Source organism: Bombus terrestris, chromosome 16 (genome assembly GCF_910591885.1).
Source record: "Bombus terrestris chromosome 16, iyBomTerr1.2, whole genome shotgun sequence".
Taxonomy (NCBI): Eukaryota; Metazoa; Arthropoda; class Insecta; order Hymenoptera; family Apidae; genus Bombus; species Bombus terrestris.
Genome location: NC_063284.1, coordinates 5,302,753 through 5,323,489, shown reverse-complemented (window position 1 = coordinate 5,323,489; position 20,737 = coordinate 5,302,753). Strand labels below are relative to the sequence as shown.

The window sequence follows — 20,737 nt, the reverse complement described above, 5'->3', positions numbered from 1 at the left end:
TTCACGTGATGCGAGTGCAAACAGACAGACAGAAATTCCAAAAATGAATTCTTTTCACTGCGTATAGCTTATGAATTATTCTCGGCTGACTGCTTTATTTCTTTCTATTCGATGTACAGACACTATGCTTCTACTGTTTTTTTATTACAGTGCTGTGAATAATTGTAAACTCGAACACATTTTCCGCGTCACTTTTTTACATTTCCATGAAATCACTGATTATATCTAGATATGTTAAACGAAATTGTTTTTGTAGAGGTTAAATCGAATGCCACGGGTTACCAGGAGACGTTACTTCAGACAGAATTATTGCTTTTAATAACTACCGAAAGCAAAGACAGAAAAACAATTTTTCAACAAGACAATGCTCCCATCCATACAGCCACTACGATCAAAATTTCGGAATAGAATTATTACCAGGCATTCAGTCCCGATCTGAACCCAATCGAGAATCTATGGGGAATTCTAGTGACAAAAGTTTACGACCAGGAGAAGCCACCTATGGAAGATGTAGATGAACTTAAAAAAGGAATAAAATCCGCGCGGATATTCAAAACGAAATTTCAAACAAATTGATGGATAATGTAACTAAGGGATTAACGGACGTAATCAAAGATAAAGAAGGATCCACTAAATATCGAGTGAAAAGGTAAGTAAATTAACGTCGAGTTTACGTCGTTTCAGAACGAAAAACACAATTCCAAGAGAAAACTCAATTTTTTCCAGACTTCAAAGGAAGAAAACTCTTGTTCGTTGTACCTTTACAGTTTTGTTTCATACTATACTATGAAATTATATAAACGATCCTGTCAATTTTCCTTCTAATATTACGAAATATGTAAAAATGTCATTGAGTTTGTGATTACTCATTGCAATGTACGTGTACAGACAGATATCAAAAGTAGCATATCCAGCACTAGATGAAATAAGCTTTCATTTCTGTCGTTACGTTCATAGGGATATAAAAACGTGTAAAAATCTGCAGTCTCTTCCTAACGACTCAGCAGCGGCGGTAAAAAAAGAACGTAAAAAAACGATGGTTTGTTATATTGTTTTTTATATCACAGGCGGATTAATTGGCGATGTCGCGAGGATATTACGTCGCAGGTAATTAATTCAAGTTACAGATAGCCGGAGACACGAGTCGTGAATATGGACAGTCAACCGGGTCTCGTTTAAAATTAATAACAACCAGCGTCGGTTAATAAATTGGACGTTGACTGGCCTATCAGAGGTTACTTTATTAATTATTGAAATAGCCTGTCTTTTCTACCGTTATCTGCTGCGTATCAATCAAATATTTACACGGTTATCTTTGTCTCGTTAATCAATTAGCCGTCGACAGATCGACTTTCTTCTCGTTCGACCGGATCAATTACAAACCAACAGATCCGTGTAATATGATAAAAAGTAAAAATACGCAGAGTTAGGTAAGAGTCACGTAATCATAAAGATTCGTCGGCGTTGCACAGTCGTCTATCTTCTCGTTAAATTGCCATATTTAAAAAGCACATCTTTTAAGCGCTGCTGACCGATAGCCGCAACTTTCGCCTTATCGTTGTTGGTTTCTTAAAAGCAGTCAGCTGTTGCTACCTCCTTGAAAACTTTGGAAAGCGTGTGCCTGAAACTTGTGGCAACAAGTAAGTGATGACGAGTATACTCGTCGAATACAAAGCGCGTGTGGTTGTTATAATATAGAATTAAGTTGCAATGAAATGACTGTTTTATTTTTTACATTTATGGTCGACAGTCGTAACACAAAGTGTTAGTATTCTCCATGACGAATATACTCGTCAACAACAGCTAACTGCTTAAAGCTTGCGGTGCCTGGTATTTTCGAGCATTCCTTGTGCTTTGATCGTCGACGCGGACGAACGTCGAAGTAAAACTATCGAGTTTCACATCCCCGAATCTACAGGACGTGCTGTAACTGCAACTATCCCGGACTCGCTCGTAGTATTTTCTCACGTTTCCACTGATAGTTCCAAATATAGTTTACACTTAAACATAGTATGCATTTTAATTAATTGGAATTTCCTTAACTCAGCCAGCCGAGAGAACTGGCATTTGGTCAGGAATAGAACACGCTTGTTCCAAGCGAAAACGAAGAGCACAGGGGAAAAGTACGATGACACTTTGACTATGTCTCCTTTTAACAATTTTAAAACATGGAACGCTAGTGGTAGTATCGGTCCCATTTCAAGTATTAAATTGAAATTTACCGTTTGCAATTAAGTGGGAAAAAATTATAATTAGAATGAACCCTTTTCGTGATTACTTTCGAAGCATCGTTTCAATTTTGGTCCGCGGTTATTTACATAAACAACACCGCAGTGTCTGACACAAGCATCGTCACACCGACATCAGCAATTGCTAGTTGAAACAAACATCCCTAAGTTTGGTTTCACATGGCGAACAAGATTGATGAAGATAGGTGTTCCAGGAGTTGGTCGAGTTCATCAGTCTGGAAAAGAATGAGACGTAGAGAGATCGAATGACACGCGATCCTCGACGGTTGAGCAGTTGTGCAATTCGATCTGAATTCAATCGTCCATGAAACAACATCAGCTGGCACACGAGAGAATCGTGAAATATTTTTATTTTCGACTCTTTTAAATTAAACTTTTGCCAACGTGTTTGTGAGATTTTCTCGATTAAAACAAGATCAAACACGATATGTTTTAGATCACATTTACATACAGACAATGCATATTCACATATTGGACTTACCAGAGAAAAAAATCGTGGTCCAGTAACACTGGACATAAATCATTGTTCAAAATGTAAATGTAATGTTAATTTTGTTATCTTCCCATTTGAAATTTAGCGGCTCTTGACTTTTGTTTACTTGCATTAATTCGTCAGTTACACTATCCATCAGTTTATTTGGAGTTTCGTTCCGAATATTCAGCCACGCGGATTTTATTCCTTTTGTAAGTTCAACTATATCTCCACAGGTGGCTTCTCCTGGTCCTAAACTTTTCTCGCTAGAATTCCCCATAGGTTCTCGATTAAGTTCAGATCAGGACACTCAATACCGACTATGGTAATAGTTCTATTCCGAAATCTTGAAGCCACATTTTGATAGCGGCTGTATGAATGGGAACATTGTCTCGTTGAACAATTGTTCTTGTGCTTTCTCTTTCGGTAGTTATGAACCAGTTAGTTGTTTTTGACGAGTATACTCGTCATGAAAAGATGGTAGTATTTTCTGTCGTGGCGAGTATACTCGTCACGAAGAAATGATGATATTTAGTGTCATGACGAGTATATTCGTCGCGAAGAAATGATGACATTTAGTGTCATGATGAGTATACTCGTCACGAAGAAATGATGATATTTAGTGTCATGACGAGTATACTCGTCACGCGTAAAAAGTAGTTATAATTTACTGTTTAGATTGCATTTTAGTGGAAACAAGATCATATTCGTAAATTTTAAGATGTTTAGAATATTTCGCCACCGAAACGAAATAAAATATAAATAATTATTACGAAAAAGACAGTATATAGCGCATATAGCCGACATATTTTAGGTGCACACTTTTCAGAGAGTTTGCAGCAGCTAACTGACTAAAACCAATGATTCTCTCGTGTAACGGCTTTCGATTTACCCTTTGCAAAAGAAATTTCGCTCAACGTGTCCAGACATGATCAGCGGTTTCTTGGAAATAACGAAGTGACGCAGACAATGTGTTCGACTTTATAGTAAATCGCTGTATGGCACTGTAATATACATGAGGCACAGTTTCCAAGAATATCGCGGAGAATCTTTCGCGAGTCACTGCGAGTTCCTGTTCGCACGACGTCCGCCAAGTTTCATTTCGACGAGCCAGCGAAGCTATTCGTACGAGCAGCGAGAAAAAATTAATCAACGTGCTCCTGTTGCCTGGCAAGCAACCGAAGCTCCTCGATAAGCTGATAATCGGCAGCAACACAGATAACGAAAATAAAAGGGAAAAGGAAAAAAGAGAAATGCCGCGGGCTTGATGGATCATGTCCGCTCGACGCGTGACATATCGGCCTCTTTGTGTCCAGGCGTCGATAAATAATTCTTCAGTTTCCGTTAACCCAGATTGAAAAGCCGTGCCGCGGAACGCGTCGCGGCCTCGCGATTGTTAATATTTAATAGGTGTCGTCAAACACAACGACGCCCAACGTCCGGAATTAATTCGTTGGCTGACTTTCCATTTGCCCAGGCTACGTCACCGGCCTCCGTAGCAACCTTCTGGAATTATTAATCGGCTCTCAGATATAGATCCGCGACTCTATTCTCGTGTCAAAGGTCATCGTAACGTCGCTTCCGACGGATTTTTGTGAGACCTACAAATTGCACGACTCTTCCATTAGAAATAGCAAGTTTGCGACGAGTCTTCGTTTCAGTGATCCAAAATAACACTGGAAATATTTCTTGAAGGAGAGCGATCGGGTGGAAATGAATTTTTATTTGAATCGAAGCTAGTTATCGACAGATTCAGAAAAGTAGTAATCTTTTATCGTCCTTATTGGGAATACCCGTTGTAAATGATTGAAACTTAACCATCATCGATTAATAATTTTATTTTATTTATCGGTATGCAATATAAACGATCAGAATTTTTGTTTCTTGATTATCAGTAATCATTGTCGATAGCCTGAATTTTATTTTGCTTACCGATCAGCATTATTCATGATGAAATTTTCAGTTACCTTCGGTCGATATCGATGACAAAATTTCTTCTAATTACATTCAACTATCGTTAATCGTTATTGACAATACTGATAATTAGTACTCATTGACAATGTAGAAGAATGTAATTACAAAAGTTATTTACTAAACAAAAAAAGATGGTATGAAAATATACGAGACGAAGAATAGTGTAAAAGATATTTTAGAACAATACTTCTATTAACACAAATTGTATTGTTAATATTACACTGCAATATCTTTCATCCTATTCTTTATTTCACATATTTCCGCTTTTTTTTCGTTAATAAATAGGTTTTATAATTAAGCTTTTTTACGTTTGTCCATGAAAATGAACTAATTATCAGGAATGTTAATAACAATTGAAAATAGCCGAAACTGATCAGAATAAATTTTCTCTGGCGCTAATGATTATCAGTAATCAAAAATAAAATTCGGACCATCGATAATGGCTACTGATAACCAAAGAAAAATTATGCTCATTTATATAGATTACTGGCAGCCAAAATGAAATTTCCAGCATCAATAATGGTTATTAGCAAAGAAAATAAAATTCTCGTCATCGATAATGATTGCCTTGTAATCAAACAAATTTTAATCATTCGCAATGTCCATCCGCAATTAAAATTTTTCTAATTAAACATATCAACTCTTATATCATAAATTTTAAAATTTGTCTTATAACAATTACAATATCCGCTGTTTATATTATTATGTCATATTATTTATTTATTATTTTCTACCATATTTATATATTAATCATATTATACTTTATAGTTTATATTACAGTTTATATTATACAGTCGTCGGGTATTAGAGAAAAGACCAGGCGTTTCCGTCGCTTCCTGTGGAAAGTTCTTCGTGCAACGTTTTAGGACACGTGACATTCTTCCGCTTTTTGTTCCACTTTTGCTCTACTCAGGTTTCGAATCCAAACGCGAATACCAAATGCAATTTTAAGCAACCGTGATATTCAACGCGGTCTTAAATAACTTAGCAGGGGAATAGTAGACAAACTTTTGAGAAAATTTCTTCGGATATGTTGAAAATCTGAAGAAATTTTGCTGAAAAAGCAATCTGCTAACGTATATAGAAATTATAACGAAATTATATAGAATAAATTATATAGTATCGGTTTCGAACAAATAATTAACACAGTTTCCTTAAATATTCTAAGCTACTAATATTGGCTTGGCAACTAAGTGGTTGCGGCTTTTGTCAATACCATCTAACGCCAAAATCCGCAATCACCTAGTTGCCAAGCCAATATAACGAGCAATCAGCTGTTCAAATATTTTGACGATCCCTGCGAAGTTTATACGTTCGCGATAAATATCTGCTAACATCTACGTACATTGTCCAATTTGTTAGAAATTTTATCAGCACGGTGAGTGACAGTCGTAACGCGTTATAGCGTGAGTGAAATTTCCGAATGTTTCCTATAACGTACGTAACGTGTCCATAAAACGTTGCTACGAGCGTTCGCGAGTAAATGTCTCGACTAATCCGAAGGAATAAAAAATCCGGAAGAATATTTCGAAGAGGAAGCGAACGACGGTTTCAGGTTGTTGGATTTGCTGAGCCAGGTGTTGCGGTCTCTGGCTGCAGAGTGAAATATCAAACGGCGCGTCCGTGGAACTCCGAATGGAAATAAGAAAATAAGGAAACTGGAAATTTATCTGCCGATGAAAATCGTTGATTCCAATTCCCTTTAGCATAGACTCGCGCCACGACCATCTTAAATCTCGATAAATTTATCTTGCCCCGCCCGGCTCGCGCAGACTTTGATTTACGAGCGAATAATCCCACCAGGATGAAATATAGTTCGATTCTTATCCCATTAAGTGAGCCGCCCTCGCCGAATGGCTGCGTTTAATTTATTTATAGAGACGTCGCGAGAAACCTTGTATCATCCTAATGCAGCCGATAGCTTTGCGTCCGTTGCAAAGGCCTAGCTAGCTAGCTGATAGAGGCGCAGGTCAGGCGACCGGGTTTCGCACGATTCCACGCGAACTGGATAATAATGCTGTTACGTCCGGTGACTCTCTACGGTCGAGGCGTACACCAGCTGTGCATATAGAATTAAGCGGGTCGCAATAATCCTAAGGAACCGTCATAAAACGAGACTTTTTGATTTATCTTTAAGTCCGTCAATTGGCATAAAACATCTTCGAATCAAGAGGTTCTTTATGGTTATTGCTCCATCAGGTAAAAACGTGGCTTTTCCCATGTTTCCCAAGATTCCAACCACAGGCGATCACCACCGAACGAGAGTTTTCCTTTGCAACAGCATTGTCACCGGACTTCACTGATTCATCGTCCTTAGAACGGTCAACATCTCTTGACCGGGTTTCTACCCTTCAATCATTCACCTAGTTCTCTTATACCTTACGCAACGGCGTAACTATCTTCTCTACAAAGTTGTTGGAACTATATACTGTAACCTGTTAACCTCAGTGTTACACTTGTAGCGGCACTCGACACCAACTGGAGTTTGACGACAGCAGCGCAGTAGAACTGTCCTGTTCTTGCGACCAGGTTTTCAGGACAGGGATAGGAAGAAAAAAATAATATCGTATATAAGCACCGCTCTACAGCAACTTAAATCTAATTTAAAAAATAGTAAGCTAACAAATGTAATTTCGACACACAAAACATTGTATGGCTATGCCGTACCGTCACGTATCGCTACTTTTGCCTAAACCACCCTACAACCGAAGTTCATTGTTTATTGTGAACAACATACAGATGTAATACTCGTCTACTGGTCAATGAACGTTATAAAAAAAAAAAAAAAAAAAGAAACGACGGCAGCGCAGTGGTCAGCGCCTTAGGTTACGAACGTTCGGCACCCGGGTTCAAATCCCGGAACCCTTTTTTTTTTTTTTTTTTATCTCTGTTTATTTGTTCCAGGTTATTTACATATTTTTTTACATCATTTTTTTCCAGAATAAACGCTGAATTCTAATTGTAGGGTAGTACAGGCAAGAGTACCGATACGCGGCGGTACGACGTAGCCATGCATTATTACATTCTTTTCTCTTTTTTTTTTTTTTTTTTTTTAAGATTATTATTGTTAAATAAAATAAAATTAAGCCGCTGTTGCGCTGTGCCTATGTACGATATTTTAATTTATGTCCTGAAAGCCTGGACGCAAAAACAGGACAAAAGTACTTGCTTCGGCAGTACATATACTAAAATTGGAACGATACAGAGAAATCCCGGAACCCGTAGTCCGATTTTTCTTCCACGATACAAAAATAAGAAGAAAAGCGGCAGTACATCAGCAGCGACATCTACACCAGCAGCGACATCTACATCAGCAGCGACATATACATTAGCAGTAGCACTATCACCACAACAAACTACTATAACTATACCTCTACTAATTACTATTTGTCAACAAACTACACCTCATACTAATTCAAACACCCCTATTGTCCTAACCGAAATAAGGGATCGATCTGTTTGTGGCGTCGATTAGCTAATCATGGCGGGAATTTACGACTCCTGTTGATGCGCTTCCTCGCGATCGCGTCTCTCCTCGACTGGTCGAGTAAACAAATGCAGCTTGGTAAAATCGTGTGCCGGGTAACGAGAAATGCGTACAGCGCAAACAAGGCGACGATCGATAGTTTCATTTCGTTAAGAGGCAAATTGATTGTCGTCGATGGTTCATAGGCTCGACCACGTTGCCAACTTCTTGCTGGCAGCTCCTCGCACGGTTGCGAAAATATTTGGAGAATTCCGACCACGTGCAAGAGAAACCTTCTCTACTATCTGCTATCTTCTATTTCTGTAGAAACACGCAGGACAATTTAGTAAATCTCTATGAATTTTTCACCAACCTCCGTGAGCAGCTTGTTATTTCTGCAACGTGAAATTCCACGTACACGCGTGAGGATTCAGCTGCTCGATTATACTACGTATGGTATGGTTGATTTGTTGCTAAATCAGCTTCGAGAAAGTCTCGTCCGATTGGAATTATACGCCGTTTCCTCGAGGGAGAAAAATATTCTCGAAAGTACGGTACTATCCGCATAAATAAGCAGAGCCGTGCAACAGCCAGGACAATTAACCGGAGATGCAGCTTTTCATAAATTACCTGCTGTTATCCGAGACTGACTTAGTTCGCAGGATACCGACAAATTTCTAACTAAACCGCAGATTTCCGTAGGAAATATTTTCATAAAGCCAGCCGAACAAATGGCATCCAAGTAGAAATATATTTCATCCCCTGAACATATCAAAAGTATACTATACGCTGTTGAATATTTCGCGTATTTTCCCATGTTGCGCTCATTTCTGTTACTTTAACTTGCCTCGCGAAATGTACAAAAATCCCGTATTCCTAAGTTCTTCAGACAATATGAAATACCAATGGCGAATAACACGGAACAAACAGTTGCTCGCTTGCCATTTAAATCACCGAGGAGGAGCAACTAGTTTGACCGAAAACGCTATTTACTAACCTCTTCGTTTCGTGCTAGCAATTTTCAGGACACGTGCGTTTCCACGCAAATCATTGCTATACAAATACTGCAGAGTTTCCGTGTTATTTGCTCGTGAAATTGTTCCACGGTTACACGTTAAACTGTTTCGCAGTTGAGAAAAATTGGCCGGATAAGCTGCTCCTCAACGTCGATATGTTTATGTCTGTTATGGCTTTTACGCAAACTTACCCCGTATAGGCAAACTTGGAGAAGTAGAGTATCATCCTCAAGGACAGGTCTCGTTCCTTTTCCGTGTACTCGAGAGTCAAGTTGAGAGGATGGCCGAACACGTACTCCACCTCGTCGCCGTGCATCACTCCCATCCACTCACCCCATAGGTTGGTGCTGGTCCTCTGAAACACACAGCAGCTCGGTTATACCCGCGTTAAACGCGCTCGTTCAAATACGTTGCCGGGGTTGTCGTCATGTATCAGGCCTCCTCCACCTCCTGCTGCCCCTTCCTATCTCCCACCCTCTCTCTGCGTTTCGTGCCAACCCCATAGATCGACCCTCGTCTCTTCGCTGACGCGATATCGCGTTGCTATTAACCGCTGGCCATCCCGCAGTTTGTCAGTTTTCATTTCAGCCGTGCCACTTGCTCGCTGGAAACGGCCTCTCGCCGGGAAATTGATTCCTACCGAGCGGAAAAAGAGAGGGAAAAAAGAAAAGAAAAAAAAGGGGAACCTGGCCGTATTTTGGAGAACGCAGTTTCGCAAATGGGCGAAACTATTTTTTATTCTCGCGTTCGACCAACAGGATTATCGGAGAAAAGCGGCGGAACGTAGAACGAGACTTTGTTATCGAAATGTAAGCGAGTTACGCAAGAAGAGGACGCGGTTTTCGGCGAAACTTACGGCGAACCGAGAATCGCGCGTCGAATGTTTGTCGTTGTGTAAAATAAAATATTCTGAAAATATTGAGATGGTTGGCAGTTCACGTGTCTCCGATAATTCACCTGCGAATGGAGCGTAACATTAAGTAAGAGAAATTAACAAATTGGATTGGAATTTTTCATACCCTGTTCAGACAAATAATTTCTGATAAATATTCGTCACGCGCAAGTTCAAAGGAAATTTTTCCCTATAACCCCTGGAGACGCCACAAAATGTTTATGTGTAACCATCAACTTTGAGGAACATCATCATCCCTTCAATGTGGACGATATAAAAAAATACGTGTCAAATATTTTTTTGACATCTGCCATACATGTAAGTCGCATGAAAATCATCAAACTCGTAAAACAAGTTACGTTAGGTTTGTGTTAAGTAACGCGCATAGACAGAGAAAAGTAACGGAGTCGAGCTGACACACAGAGCAGCGAGACAGTTTCGCTATGAGGGATTCGTCAATCGATCGCGTGAATATTTATGGTATCGCTTTCGTCGTTGTAATAATGTTGCTCTCGTGGCCGATATGATATTGGCGGAAGCAATTCGGAAACGATATATTTTTCAATAATGCAACGAACATTTTTTTGAAATATATCGCGCTGCTTTTCTGGCCGGAAGTAATAGTACGAACCGAAAGCTTCCTGAACTCGACACTGACATCGTTGAAATATGGCGGTCCTCTTAGAAAACATGGATATCGATGGAAATTTTTTGACGTTCCAAAACGAAACTCCGACCTAACGCAGACCTAACCCAGATACCATTAGGTCAGCAACCCACATTCGCCTCTTCCTGTAATAATGCAAACAGGTTACCCAGTTATCAGACAGGATTAAAAGATGGATGATTCAACGCGGAAAGAAAAATTGCGAGGAGAGAAAACAGCCAGCCTTTCGAAGCAATATACGCGGAATTAGAGAAATGTAAGGAAAATTGAAACGGGGATGCTGAAAATGGCTGAGCAGTTTATCAACTACCACTACCTTGAAGAATTTCTTTTATGGATTTATGCCAGTTGTCTGTTTCTTCCTAGCTATCATTTTAATTCGGGTGTTCCCTCTAAAGGGACACGAAGAGATTATTGGTGATTGTATAGCACGAAATTATGCAAACTCTAAATTAAAAAAAGAAAGAATATATATATATGTATATAAATATATAATACGTAAAATAAATATATTATATGAATATATATATTATGTTTGACTACAGGTGTCGGAAAATTTAAGAGGAAATTCTTGAAGCCGAAATAAGACGAACACCAAGAATAAAAAAATTGCGTTTTCTGCTTTGTTTTTCAGTTATTGACAGTTAAAAATCGGCTAAAATGTCCCTACATGCGAGCAAACCTCCTTACACGAACGAAAGGAGGTCAGCCTAAGCAGCGGGGCGCACAGTGATCCTCAAACCGAACATAGGCGGCAGCTTACTTTGTACCAGTCGTGGAGAGGAAAACCACGATATTCAGATACGTAAACCCCGTGCGACGTTTTGCGAAAGAAATGGTAGATCAAACATTAAACATGCTTACTCATGGAAATCCGTAAAAGTATATAGAAAACCGCCCTGTGAAATTATATACACACCATATAGTTTGCAGCATATTTGCTTACTTGGTGCCATTAACCTATTCTCTTTCGTTTATTAAATGATAATAAATGAAAAAATGATGATAATCAGAAAAATCTCACGACACACGTTAGTCAAAATTTAATCAAAAAACCAAAAATAAGGAAGTTTCATCGTTGTCTCATTATGGATAATTGGCATTTTTTTCATGTACGACTGAATTCGGATCAGGTTAGGTTATTCAGCCGTCAAAATTCGCCATATGTCAAACGATATATTGCGATCCCCTGGGAACAGGCAACCAGCCCCACTAGTGAGGATGACAACCGGTCAATTAAGGGGGAAAAAAGGCGGCCATTTACGGACACACTATCGTAGTTGTAAGGTTAATTAAGAATAAAGATGAAGGGAAGAAAATGGCGCGGTGTTACGCGAAGAATAAGTATTAAGGGTGTTCGAGACGACTGAGACGCAGCCAGGTGTCTACTCGAGACAGAAATTATTCTAATATAGTAGCTACACTGAAATACAGAGTCTTTAGAGGATCAACGAAGCGTCAGCAGCCTGTGGAAACCAGCGAAGCTTCTTGTCCCGGGACACATCTCGCGTTATGGTTATCGTCTCGAACCCGCCTAGGTTCTAGCCTAGGGAAAATTAAGGCCCGACCCGGAATCGTTGGTAATTGAACGTTCGTCCTCGTGAATAGAGTCTCCCGGTAACGTACAATACCGGCTCGTTCCTAACTTTCGTTCCCTTCCTTTGCCAGAAGCCTCCATCATCCTCCGTAATTCAAAGTTACGCGGAAATTTCGCGTTTACTCGGTCGCATCTCTTCTTCGTCGAGGTCTTCCTACAGTTACGACGTCGGCTTTTAATCCGCGTTTAAATCTGCTCAGCTTGAACTGATTTCAGAGTTCTGCGCGAATTCTTTCCAGCAAGTTCACAATGGCAAGGTCGCAAGTTCGGGTGCACACCTTTCGAAGGTGGAATTAATGAAGGCGCTGGTTAATCTGGCGCGATCGAATCTTGCCAAACTGACGTCTGGATTCACCGTGACGTTACAAGAATTGATTACACGTACTTTTCTGCTTTAACTTCCACGTGTCTGCCATTGTTAGGCGTCGTTCACACTGCGACGAACCGCTTTATTGCCGAATAGGTAAACTCCGCAAGATAGAAAGCGGAGAAAATCGATGAAATTGTATAAGAAAAGCATCGATCTGATGCTGAAATTTCCAAGATTTCTAAAGTGTCGAACATTTCGAAAATTTAGAGAAGCGGAGTAAACCAGTTTGGCCTTTGAACGTCCCGCGTTGGAAAATACATCGTGCGCCTCATCTTCACATTTTTATACGAAGAACTCTCATCGAGTAATCAGACGACGATAACTGTGCGTGTGATGCACAGTTAAGAATATTGAGCGTGGAATGAAGGTACGCGCAACATTGTTTCGTTATGGATAAATTGTGTTGCTGAGAGCGGAAGAGAGAAATATGTACTGGCTGTGTTGGAACTCGGTTCGTTATCGGATGACGATTATAAACAGCAATGGTTGGCTTGTATTATATCGGTGCAGGTCGTTGGCAAACACGGTAGATCCGCGTTCCCGTTGCAAACACTGCGATTTAAACAACCCCCTGCCTCTACCCACTGTGTTTGCTCTCCCTTATCGATGATTAACAGATTCACGGTGCAGCAATTTCAAAAATACAGCGAGCGTTTCGTTTATAAAAAGAGGAATACCCGTTATTTGATTATAAGGAATGGGCCATAGATACGAAGAGATACATCGATATTTTGCAATTTTAGACTGCGGTACGTCATAGAACGCTTAATCAAATTTGCGCAACGAAGATTGCTGACGTAGCGCCAAATTGGGATGCTCGTTCTGTAGCGCAGGAATTTGAAAAATAAGAAAAATGATACGAACGAGTAGATGGAAATAAATCGATCGATACAAAGTAGTCTAAGATCCGAAACTTCTATTTTCAGGGATTTTAGAATTGGTCCCTGCAGTAGACACCGTCTAACAGTTGATCAAATTTGTGACAGCAAGAACCCGATCCACGCAATTGCAAATTCGGATACTCGTTCCGCGGTCTACGACTTCGAAAAACAAGAAAGACGATACTAGTCGATGGAAATGAAGTAGCTAAAGTAGCGAGCTAAACTAAGGTGCAATTCTCGAATCGTATTTTCAAGGATTGTCGAATTTGAATTTTCCTTGAGCTTATCGTAGCGCAGATTTTTCTTTTTTTTTTTTGTCGAAAATGGTAAATTTATATAGCTACAGAGATGTCTAGAAACATAGAAATTTCTAGAAACGCCAGGAATACACGTATCGCGTACTCTTGAATCCATAGACTGACGTCACGGTTTCTGCTGGGTTTGAGTACAATACGCGAGCAACGATGTGTTATTTATACGAAACCTCGCCAATTCTGTGTCAATTAAGGATCAGTCGGCAATTCGGTCCGACCTCTAATTCGGGATTGAATTAAATTTCATGGAACGCGGCCCCCTATCGATCGGCCCGGTTCGAGATCCTATTGTGTCGGTTTTCTTCTCTTCTGTCCTTTTTAAAAGTTCGTCGGGACGTCGTATTATGCACGGATTTCCAGTTATTTCCGGCGAATCCGGCCGGGATTTAAGAATACACCCGGCTGAATCAATAAATGGCCCAGTTGATAAGACGGCTTCCGTCAGAAGATACAATAAAACCGCGGCTCTTCCGCCTCTTCTCGTCTCCCCCGTGCCGAAATATAACGAAATCCGGCGAGATCGAATCCCGAGCAGCCAGTTTTCCTTATTGGCTTCTCCAAACCTCTATTTCTGTCGCTCTAGTTGCACATCTATTTACACGTTTATTTACCCAATCAGTTCTTTCATCCAGCCTTGACACACTAATTATTATTATTACTATCGTAATTGCTCTTGTTGTTGTGCTTGTTGTTCTTGTTGTTGTTCTTGCTGTTGTTCTTGTTGTTTTTCTTGTTGTTGTTCTTGCTGTTGTTCTTGTCGTTGTTCTTGTTGTTGTTCTTGTTGTTCTTGTCGTTGCTCTTGTTATTGTTCTTTTTGTTGTTCTTGTTCTTGCCATTGTTCTTGTCGTTGTTCTTGTAGTTATTCTTGTAGTTATTCTTGTAGTTGTTCTTGTTATTGTTCTTGTTGTTGTTCTTGTTGTTATTCTTGTAGTTGTTGTTATTCTAGTTCTTGTTGTTGTTCTTGTAGTTATTCTTGTAGTTGTTCTTGTCATTGTTCTTGTTGTTGTTCTTGTTGTTATTCTTATAGTTGTTCTTGTTCTAGTTGTTGTAGTTGTTCTTGTTCTAGTTGTTGTAGTTGTTCTTGTTCTAGTTCTTGTTGTTGTTCTTGTTTTAGTTCTTGTTGTTTAGGGGCATCGGCCAATAATGTACATAATAATTATAAAGAATGCATAAATACATATAGTTACAAAATATAATATAATATTAATATAATAGAATATAATATATACATAGTTATTAGAAAAAGACATAATAATTACATTATATTCATCGTTACGCGTACATGTACCCTAAAATAGAATTAAAAAAACGGAAAGAGAGCCGAAGAATTATCTGGCAGTTTGAAGCTTGCGCTTAAACGAAATTGAAAAATCGAATAAAAGCGCAGAATATTGCCGTAAGAATTGGCTCGTTTCGTAATTCGACCCACGGTTAGTTGGAAAAGGTAACGTGCCTTCCAAATAAAATAGTTTTCTGACTTTTTCTGTCTTGGCGGTACGTAAAATCCAATTTACCTGAAATTTGGACGGTTCAGTCGACCATTCCTAATTACTTGTAACAATTAGCGTTAAATCGATCGTTGGCCTTAGCCAGGACCGATTCTAATGCTCGTACTTGGTTTTCAATTTTAATTTTCAACCTCGATTTTCTCAATAACGAAGCATCAAAGCGAACAAATTTCATCCCACATTTTTGTCTTATTTTTCCACCACCAATTATCTGGTGTTGCGATCAAGAAGATTCCCTAACACCGATAGAATAGAATCGCGTTGCTCCTCGAATAAACCAAATTTTCTAGATCTTCCTTGTGACCAGAAACTTTCGGTTAGTTTAGGTTTTAGTTTGCCTTCAGCAAGATTCCTCTTAGGTTTCCGATCCGCTTGGCCCTACAGCCGCGAAGAACTTCTCCGTGAGTTTCCCAATGACGTTGTTTTCCCGAGAACTTATCGAAAAGCTCGGATCGCTGTTGGCTGAGGACAGATGAGAGAAACGTACGAGTTAGAAGCTACGTTCTCGACTAGGTTTTCAATCGGTGACGTTCTCGAAAGCCACGACACAAAGTACATCAGCAAACGTTCAGGAATCAGAACCTCGTGGAATGATCGCGCCGCCAAGTTTTTCCCAAAAACTTGCGTCGTCTCGCATTTTCTGCGCACATGCTCGAGCAAAGTTTAAGGAACGTCTATGCGGAAGTTGATAGAGCGGGGGCGTTAAAGTTGAGAGGTCGATTTTTCGCCGCCCGAGACGTCGACGCGATGCTGCGCTGCTTCTCCAACTGTCGATGGAGAAACATCGTTCCGTTTGCCCTTGGCGACTTGTTCGTCCTCTTCTGCCCCGCAGCTCTTTCAAATGACATTTATTACAGCGATCCATGGTATTTGAAAACTGGCGGAAAAATTGGTTACAGAGGGTAATGGTCGAGGAGTAATGTTTTCGAAAGGAAGGAAGAAAATTGTTTCGTTGGAATTTCCACGAGTCTGTTGCAACGAGGCAAAATTATTAATCAACCAAGAAATACATGCATTATACAATTACATAATTTCTGACAATTTCATGGGATTTTCTATTAATATGAAACGTAATTATTCAACCGAATATTGGTAAATATTCATCGTTTGTCTGGAGCAACCTGTAACGTATAGCTGACTGCTGAATTTTACGATTGCTTATTACGAGTATAACGCATAATTATTCAACCGAATGTTGATAAATATTTATCGTCTGCCTGAAGTAACTCGTGGCGTACTATTGAATTTTGAAATTGTTTGTTAATTATGCTCCTTTCTCGTTTAAAGTCTGCAAGAAGAGACTAATTGTAGTTTTAGAAACGAATTGTAAAAAGCTACTGTTCGATAGACCAACTACATACTATAACGTTGTACTGCTACTGCTATTACATTTTCCTATATTTTATAACAAATATTTGTCTTCTAACAAAAAAAAAAAAAAAAAAGAAAAATATTCTGTCACCGATATAACAATAAATCTGTGTACACATCTAGGTCAGAGAGACAATCGAACTTGATTTCTGTTGTTAGATTGCCGTCACATTACGTTGGAAAGGGAAACGAGCTCCGAAGGAGGGAAGCTGCGAACACGGCGTTGTCATAATGACAGTCGTTTTTGTTCGGTAAACGTCGTTAATTTTAACGATCCTTAAAATTACAAAGGCAACAGTAGAAGGACAGGCCGGGGTGGGGCCGAAGATCGACCAAAGGGAAGCCCAGGGGCGAGCATAATGACACGACGATCGATAATGCTCAACGGAACTCGATGGACGCCAGGAATTTCGTTACGCTGCTTTAATAAACGCCGTCGAACGACATTTCTTAATTAACTTGGCCGCGTTTCACCGCACGCCGCGTTAAAATCCTGCTGCTGCCCTTTATTCCTCTGCGAGATGAGCTATTCGAACGAACAGTTTTCTTCCCTTTTCCTTCCCTTCAGAAATTATTCGAGATAAATAAGAAGTTGCTAAGAGCTTCTAAGAACCTAGGAGATTCGATATTCCACGAGAAATTTACGATTTTTAACCGCGCCTCGCTTATCGTTGATCTTTACTACTTTGTACCTCTATAAAACTAATTCTTAATCTCTTGAAAAATTTTTTCGCAGCGGATCAAGACCTGTACGAATGAACAGAACGAGCTATTCGTCGAATAATTCGTGATTTTCGATCGTGGAAGATTTATCGTTGATCTTTACCACTTGATACTCGTCCACGTCTGACTAATCATTGACATATTCTATTTGAACGTGTGGATCTTTAATCGATTCGTTACAGGTGGCTTGAGAAACAGTTGTTGCGCGTAACAGGGATTAATTCGTAAGAAATTAAACTCATTTGTTTGAAGGACGGCATTTGGTTCGGTGGTAACCAGGCCAGTCAATGTTCACGCGATGCAAGCAGCTTTCCGCGGGATTTCTTTTCATGGGACGATTCTTCTTCGGCGCTGTCAATAGCCACGGAACCATTGGATAGTCCGATTCGTTCCTTTCAGCCGCGCTTTTAACGTGGCCAATGAATGGCCCCGCGAGAAATCGTGAAGCGCGATCCGGCTCGGTCGATAACGAAGTTTAGAGAGAAAAAGCAGCGCGTGAAAAGATTCCCGGCGGAGTAGAAAGGGTCACGGGCTGAAAGGAGTCTTTCAGAAGCCACGAGCCTCGTTTCCATTAATTCCTTTAGCTAATCGGCCGCGCGATTCAGCGCTTAACGAATCGGTCGGTTTATTTCCGGCTGCGATTATTTTTTCGACGTGTACAAATTATTCGACGAACTATTCGATTTTTTCAATACCCGGCTCTTTCCAAGTTACTGCCATAGAAACATAGACATAGCTAGGGGATACCCGGTCGATAAGGAAGGAAGTTTCGGATTTATGTCAGGAGACACGTGCAGTGTGAGAAAATCAGCGTACTCTGATGGACGAAATGTGTTTCGAGCTCGTGGCGGAAGCGTTTCAGATATCTATACACGTGTTCTCTCCAGCGACGTGCATTTCCTCCCATTTCTTTTCCGCCCCAGCGTTAACCCGTTTCTGACCCACTTCCCGGCTTTGAACTTGTTTCGTCCCGGCCCCGAAGGGAAACTTACGACTTCTTTCCAGCGTCTCCTCTCTCCGAGTCATCTTTAATTTTTTCCCTCGTCTGTCCACCCTCGGCTGCCGGATGAACTGGAAACGCGGAGAACATGTTCCTGCCGCTTTTATTGCTCCTCCGGCGAGTAAACTTATCCGAGGGAAATTCGAGGACGGATGAAAACCGAAAGGGACAAGAAGGGGCGACCGGATGTTCTTTTGTAGTCTTGCCCTTCTAATCAAGATCGAGCCAGCTAGATCTGAACCCTTTAGGAGACCGTAGACCGACCAATTAACTTGGTAACCGTGCCATTCTTGGAAGAAAGAGATGGTATTAAGGATCGAATGGAAAGGATGAAAGTTTCCGGGAAAACGCGCGTAGAATAAGGCCACGGAAGAGAGAGACAGAGAGAGAGGGAGAGAGAGAGGCTGAAAACGAACGCGAGTTAAAGGAGGCTGCTTTAACTGGCTGGCGAAACCGTTATTAAGATTACGGTGGGCGCGCATGAGTAATGACATCCTCCTTTGCTTCCACCAACGCTCCCTGATAAATTACCTCCTCCGCTAATTACTTGGGCCTCGGCATTCCGCTTACAAGCATTTCACGTCCCAGTTAGTCGGTGGCGAGAAACCTCGCAGGATCCAGCCTCTATATGAAAGTGAAACACCCTGAAGCTTCAGCGGTTTTTTATGGGATGGCCGCCTTTCAATTTCGTTTGCTGGCTCTACATGAATTTTAGAAGAGACAAGGATGCAGTAAAATGCGGGATAGTTACTTCTACGGCTTCAGGCTAAGTTTGGATTAGATCGCATCTGGACCTGGTTCAGGATAGACTCTCCATTACGTGTACTTTCCATCTTTTACTGGTTATTTCTTCAGTTTGCAGTTAGGCTAGGATTTGAGTCGGACTACGTTCAGGTTAAAACTCAGTTGGGTCTGGTACTTAATTCCCTGGAACCATAGAGTTTTAGGGTTTTGTGCTAGTTAAGCTTCAGTCAGATTCGTGTCAGACCCTGGTACTCTTTCTGCTATCTTGGAATGAGGCTTGCTTTTGCTTCAAATTGAGCCACAATTAGACCTAAGTCTCTAACCTAAGTCTTATTCCTCCGCCAACCTTAGAATTGGGTTTAATTTTGGTTCTCACCTGGTTCTCATCTCAAGTTGGACCTATTGTTTATTCTTTCCCCAATCTCAAGATACAGTCCTACTGGAATTTCGCTTGAAATTGAGTCTCAGCTAGGTCTGATCTTCATCTGTAAGGTGAATTTGGATTTGAATTTGGTTTGAACCTCGTCTTTCACTCTTGATCCAAGTTAGGCCTAAGATCCTGCATCTTCTTCGTTTCTTAGGTTGGAAACTTGATTCGATGAAACCTGCAGCTTCCATTTATTTCTTCCTAGAGCTCACAGCTTGCCTGTTTCCAAGTGTCTCAGAAGAACTCGTAAACGTGGCCCATTCTACCATCCATAAATTGTGGGTCCCTAATGTCCTCTCGAGCTAAAGAGGCGATGAAAGTTCAAGAGTCTTCACGACTTTCGCTTATATGCCCTGTTTTATAACTTCAGCGCGGGAATATATATCGAGAAATTTCGTGATAAACTCGAGGCCAGATAGGATGGAGCGGCCCGTGGAACAGCTTAACCACGTGGAACGAAGAAATTACGGTGTCTTACGGTGGCGGAGTCGCGAGGCACACGGCAAGAATCTAATAACCTGGAAGGATCTTAGAATCGTCGTGGGTTTCTCCTTTTGAGAGCCTCAATTATTGATTTATACCACTGCGGGGTAGGATAAAACGCGGCGATAAAGTCGACAAAGTCCCGGATCTGAAAGGGTAGCCTTTCCTAATATCTGGTCGACCTTCGTTCCAGTATAACGCCGCCTCTTAAAAGCTCGTCTTCGATACTATTCAGTCTAATGGCGTCGCTTTTTGTAGAGAAGCATTCGCATGGAAAGAAAATGAACACGATCAACTTCAACCGGGTAGATCGATAATGAAAGGAAAAAAAAAGATAAAAAAGAGAAAGGAAGAGAAGAAAAAGGAAAAGCGAAGTAAAGAATTAAAAGGAAGAAAAACGGATGAAATTTGCCGAACATACATCGGCAACGTTGGTGTAGCTATAATTTACGTCGAGTAGCTGTTATTAGTCAATCATTCGTCGACGTTGCAGCTCGTTTTTCCCTGCCACCCACCGTACCGTGTAAGCGTGGAAAAAAGTAAAAGCAAACCCTGGCGAATTTTTCATAATTTCCTCGTAATA

At 40.5% G+C, this 20,737-nt stretch overlaps 1 protein-coding gene and 1 long non-coding RNA gene across 2 annotated transcripts in view; one reads left to right on the top strand and one right to left on the bottom strand.

The window, feature by feature from the left end:
• LOC110119987 overlaps positions 1–2,999 on the top strand; it is a 45,961-nt gene extending 42,962 nt beyond the window's left edge. The window contains exons 8-9 of the long non-coding RNA XR_007226903.1: positions 257–649; positions 727–2,999. This is a non-coding gene — a long non-coding RNA (uncharacterized LOC110119987). The remainder of the gene's footprint in view (positions 1–256; positions 650–726) is intronic.
• The window catches only part of LOC100647481 (acetylcholinesterase), a 161,184-nt gene that overhangs the window by 20,471 nt on the left and 119,976 nt on the right, over positions 1–20,737 (bottom strand). The window contains exon 4 of the mRNA XM_048413501.1: positions 9,369–9,532. Coding sequence (XP_048269458.1) covers positions 9,369–9,532 — 164 coding nt within the window. The remainder of the gene's footprint in view (positions 1–9,368; positions 9,533–20,737) is intronic.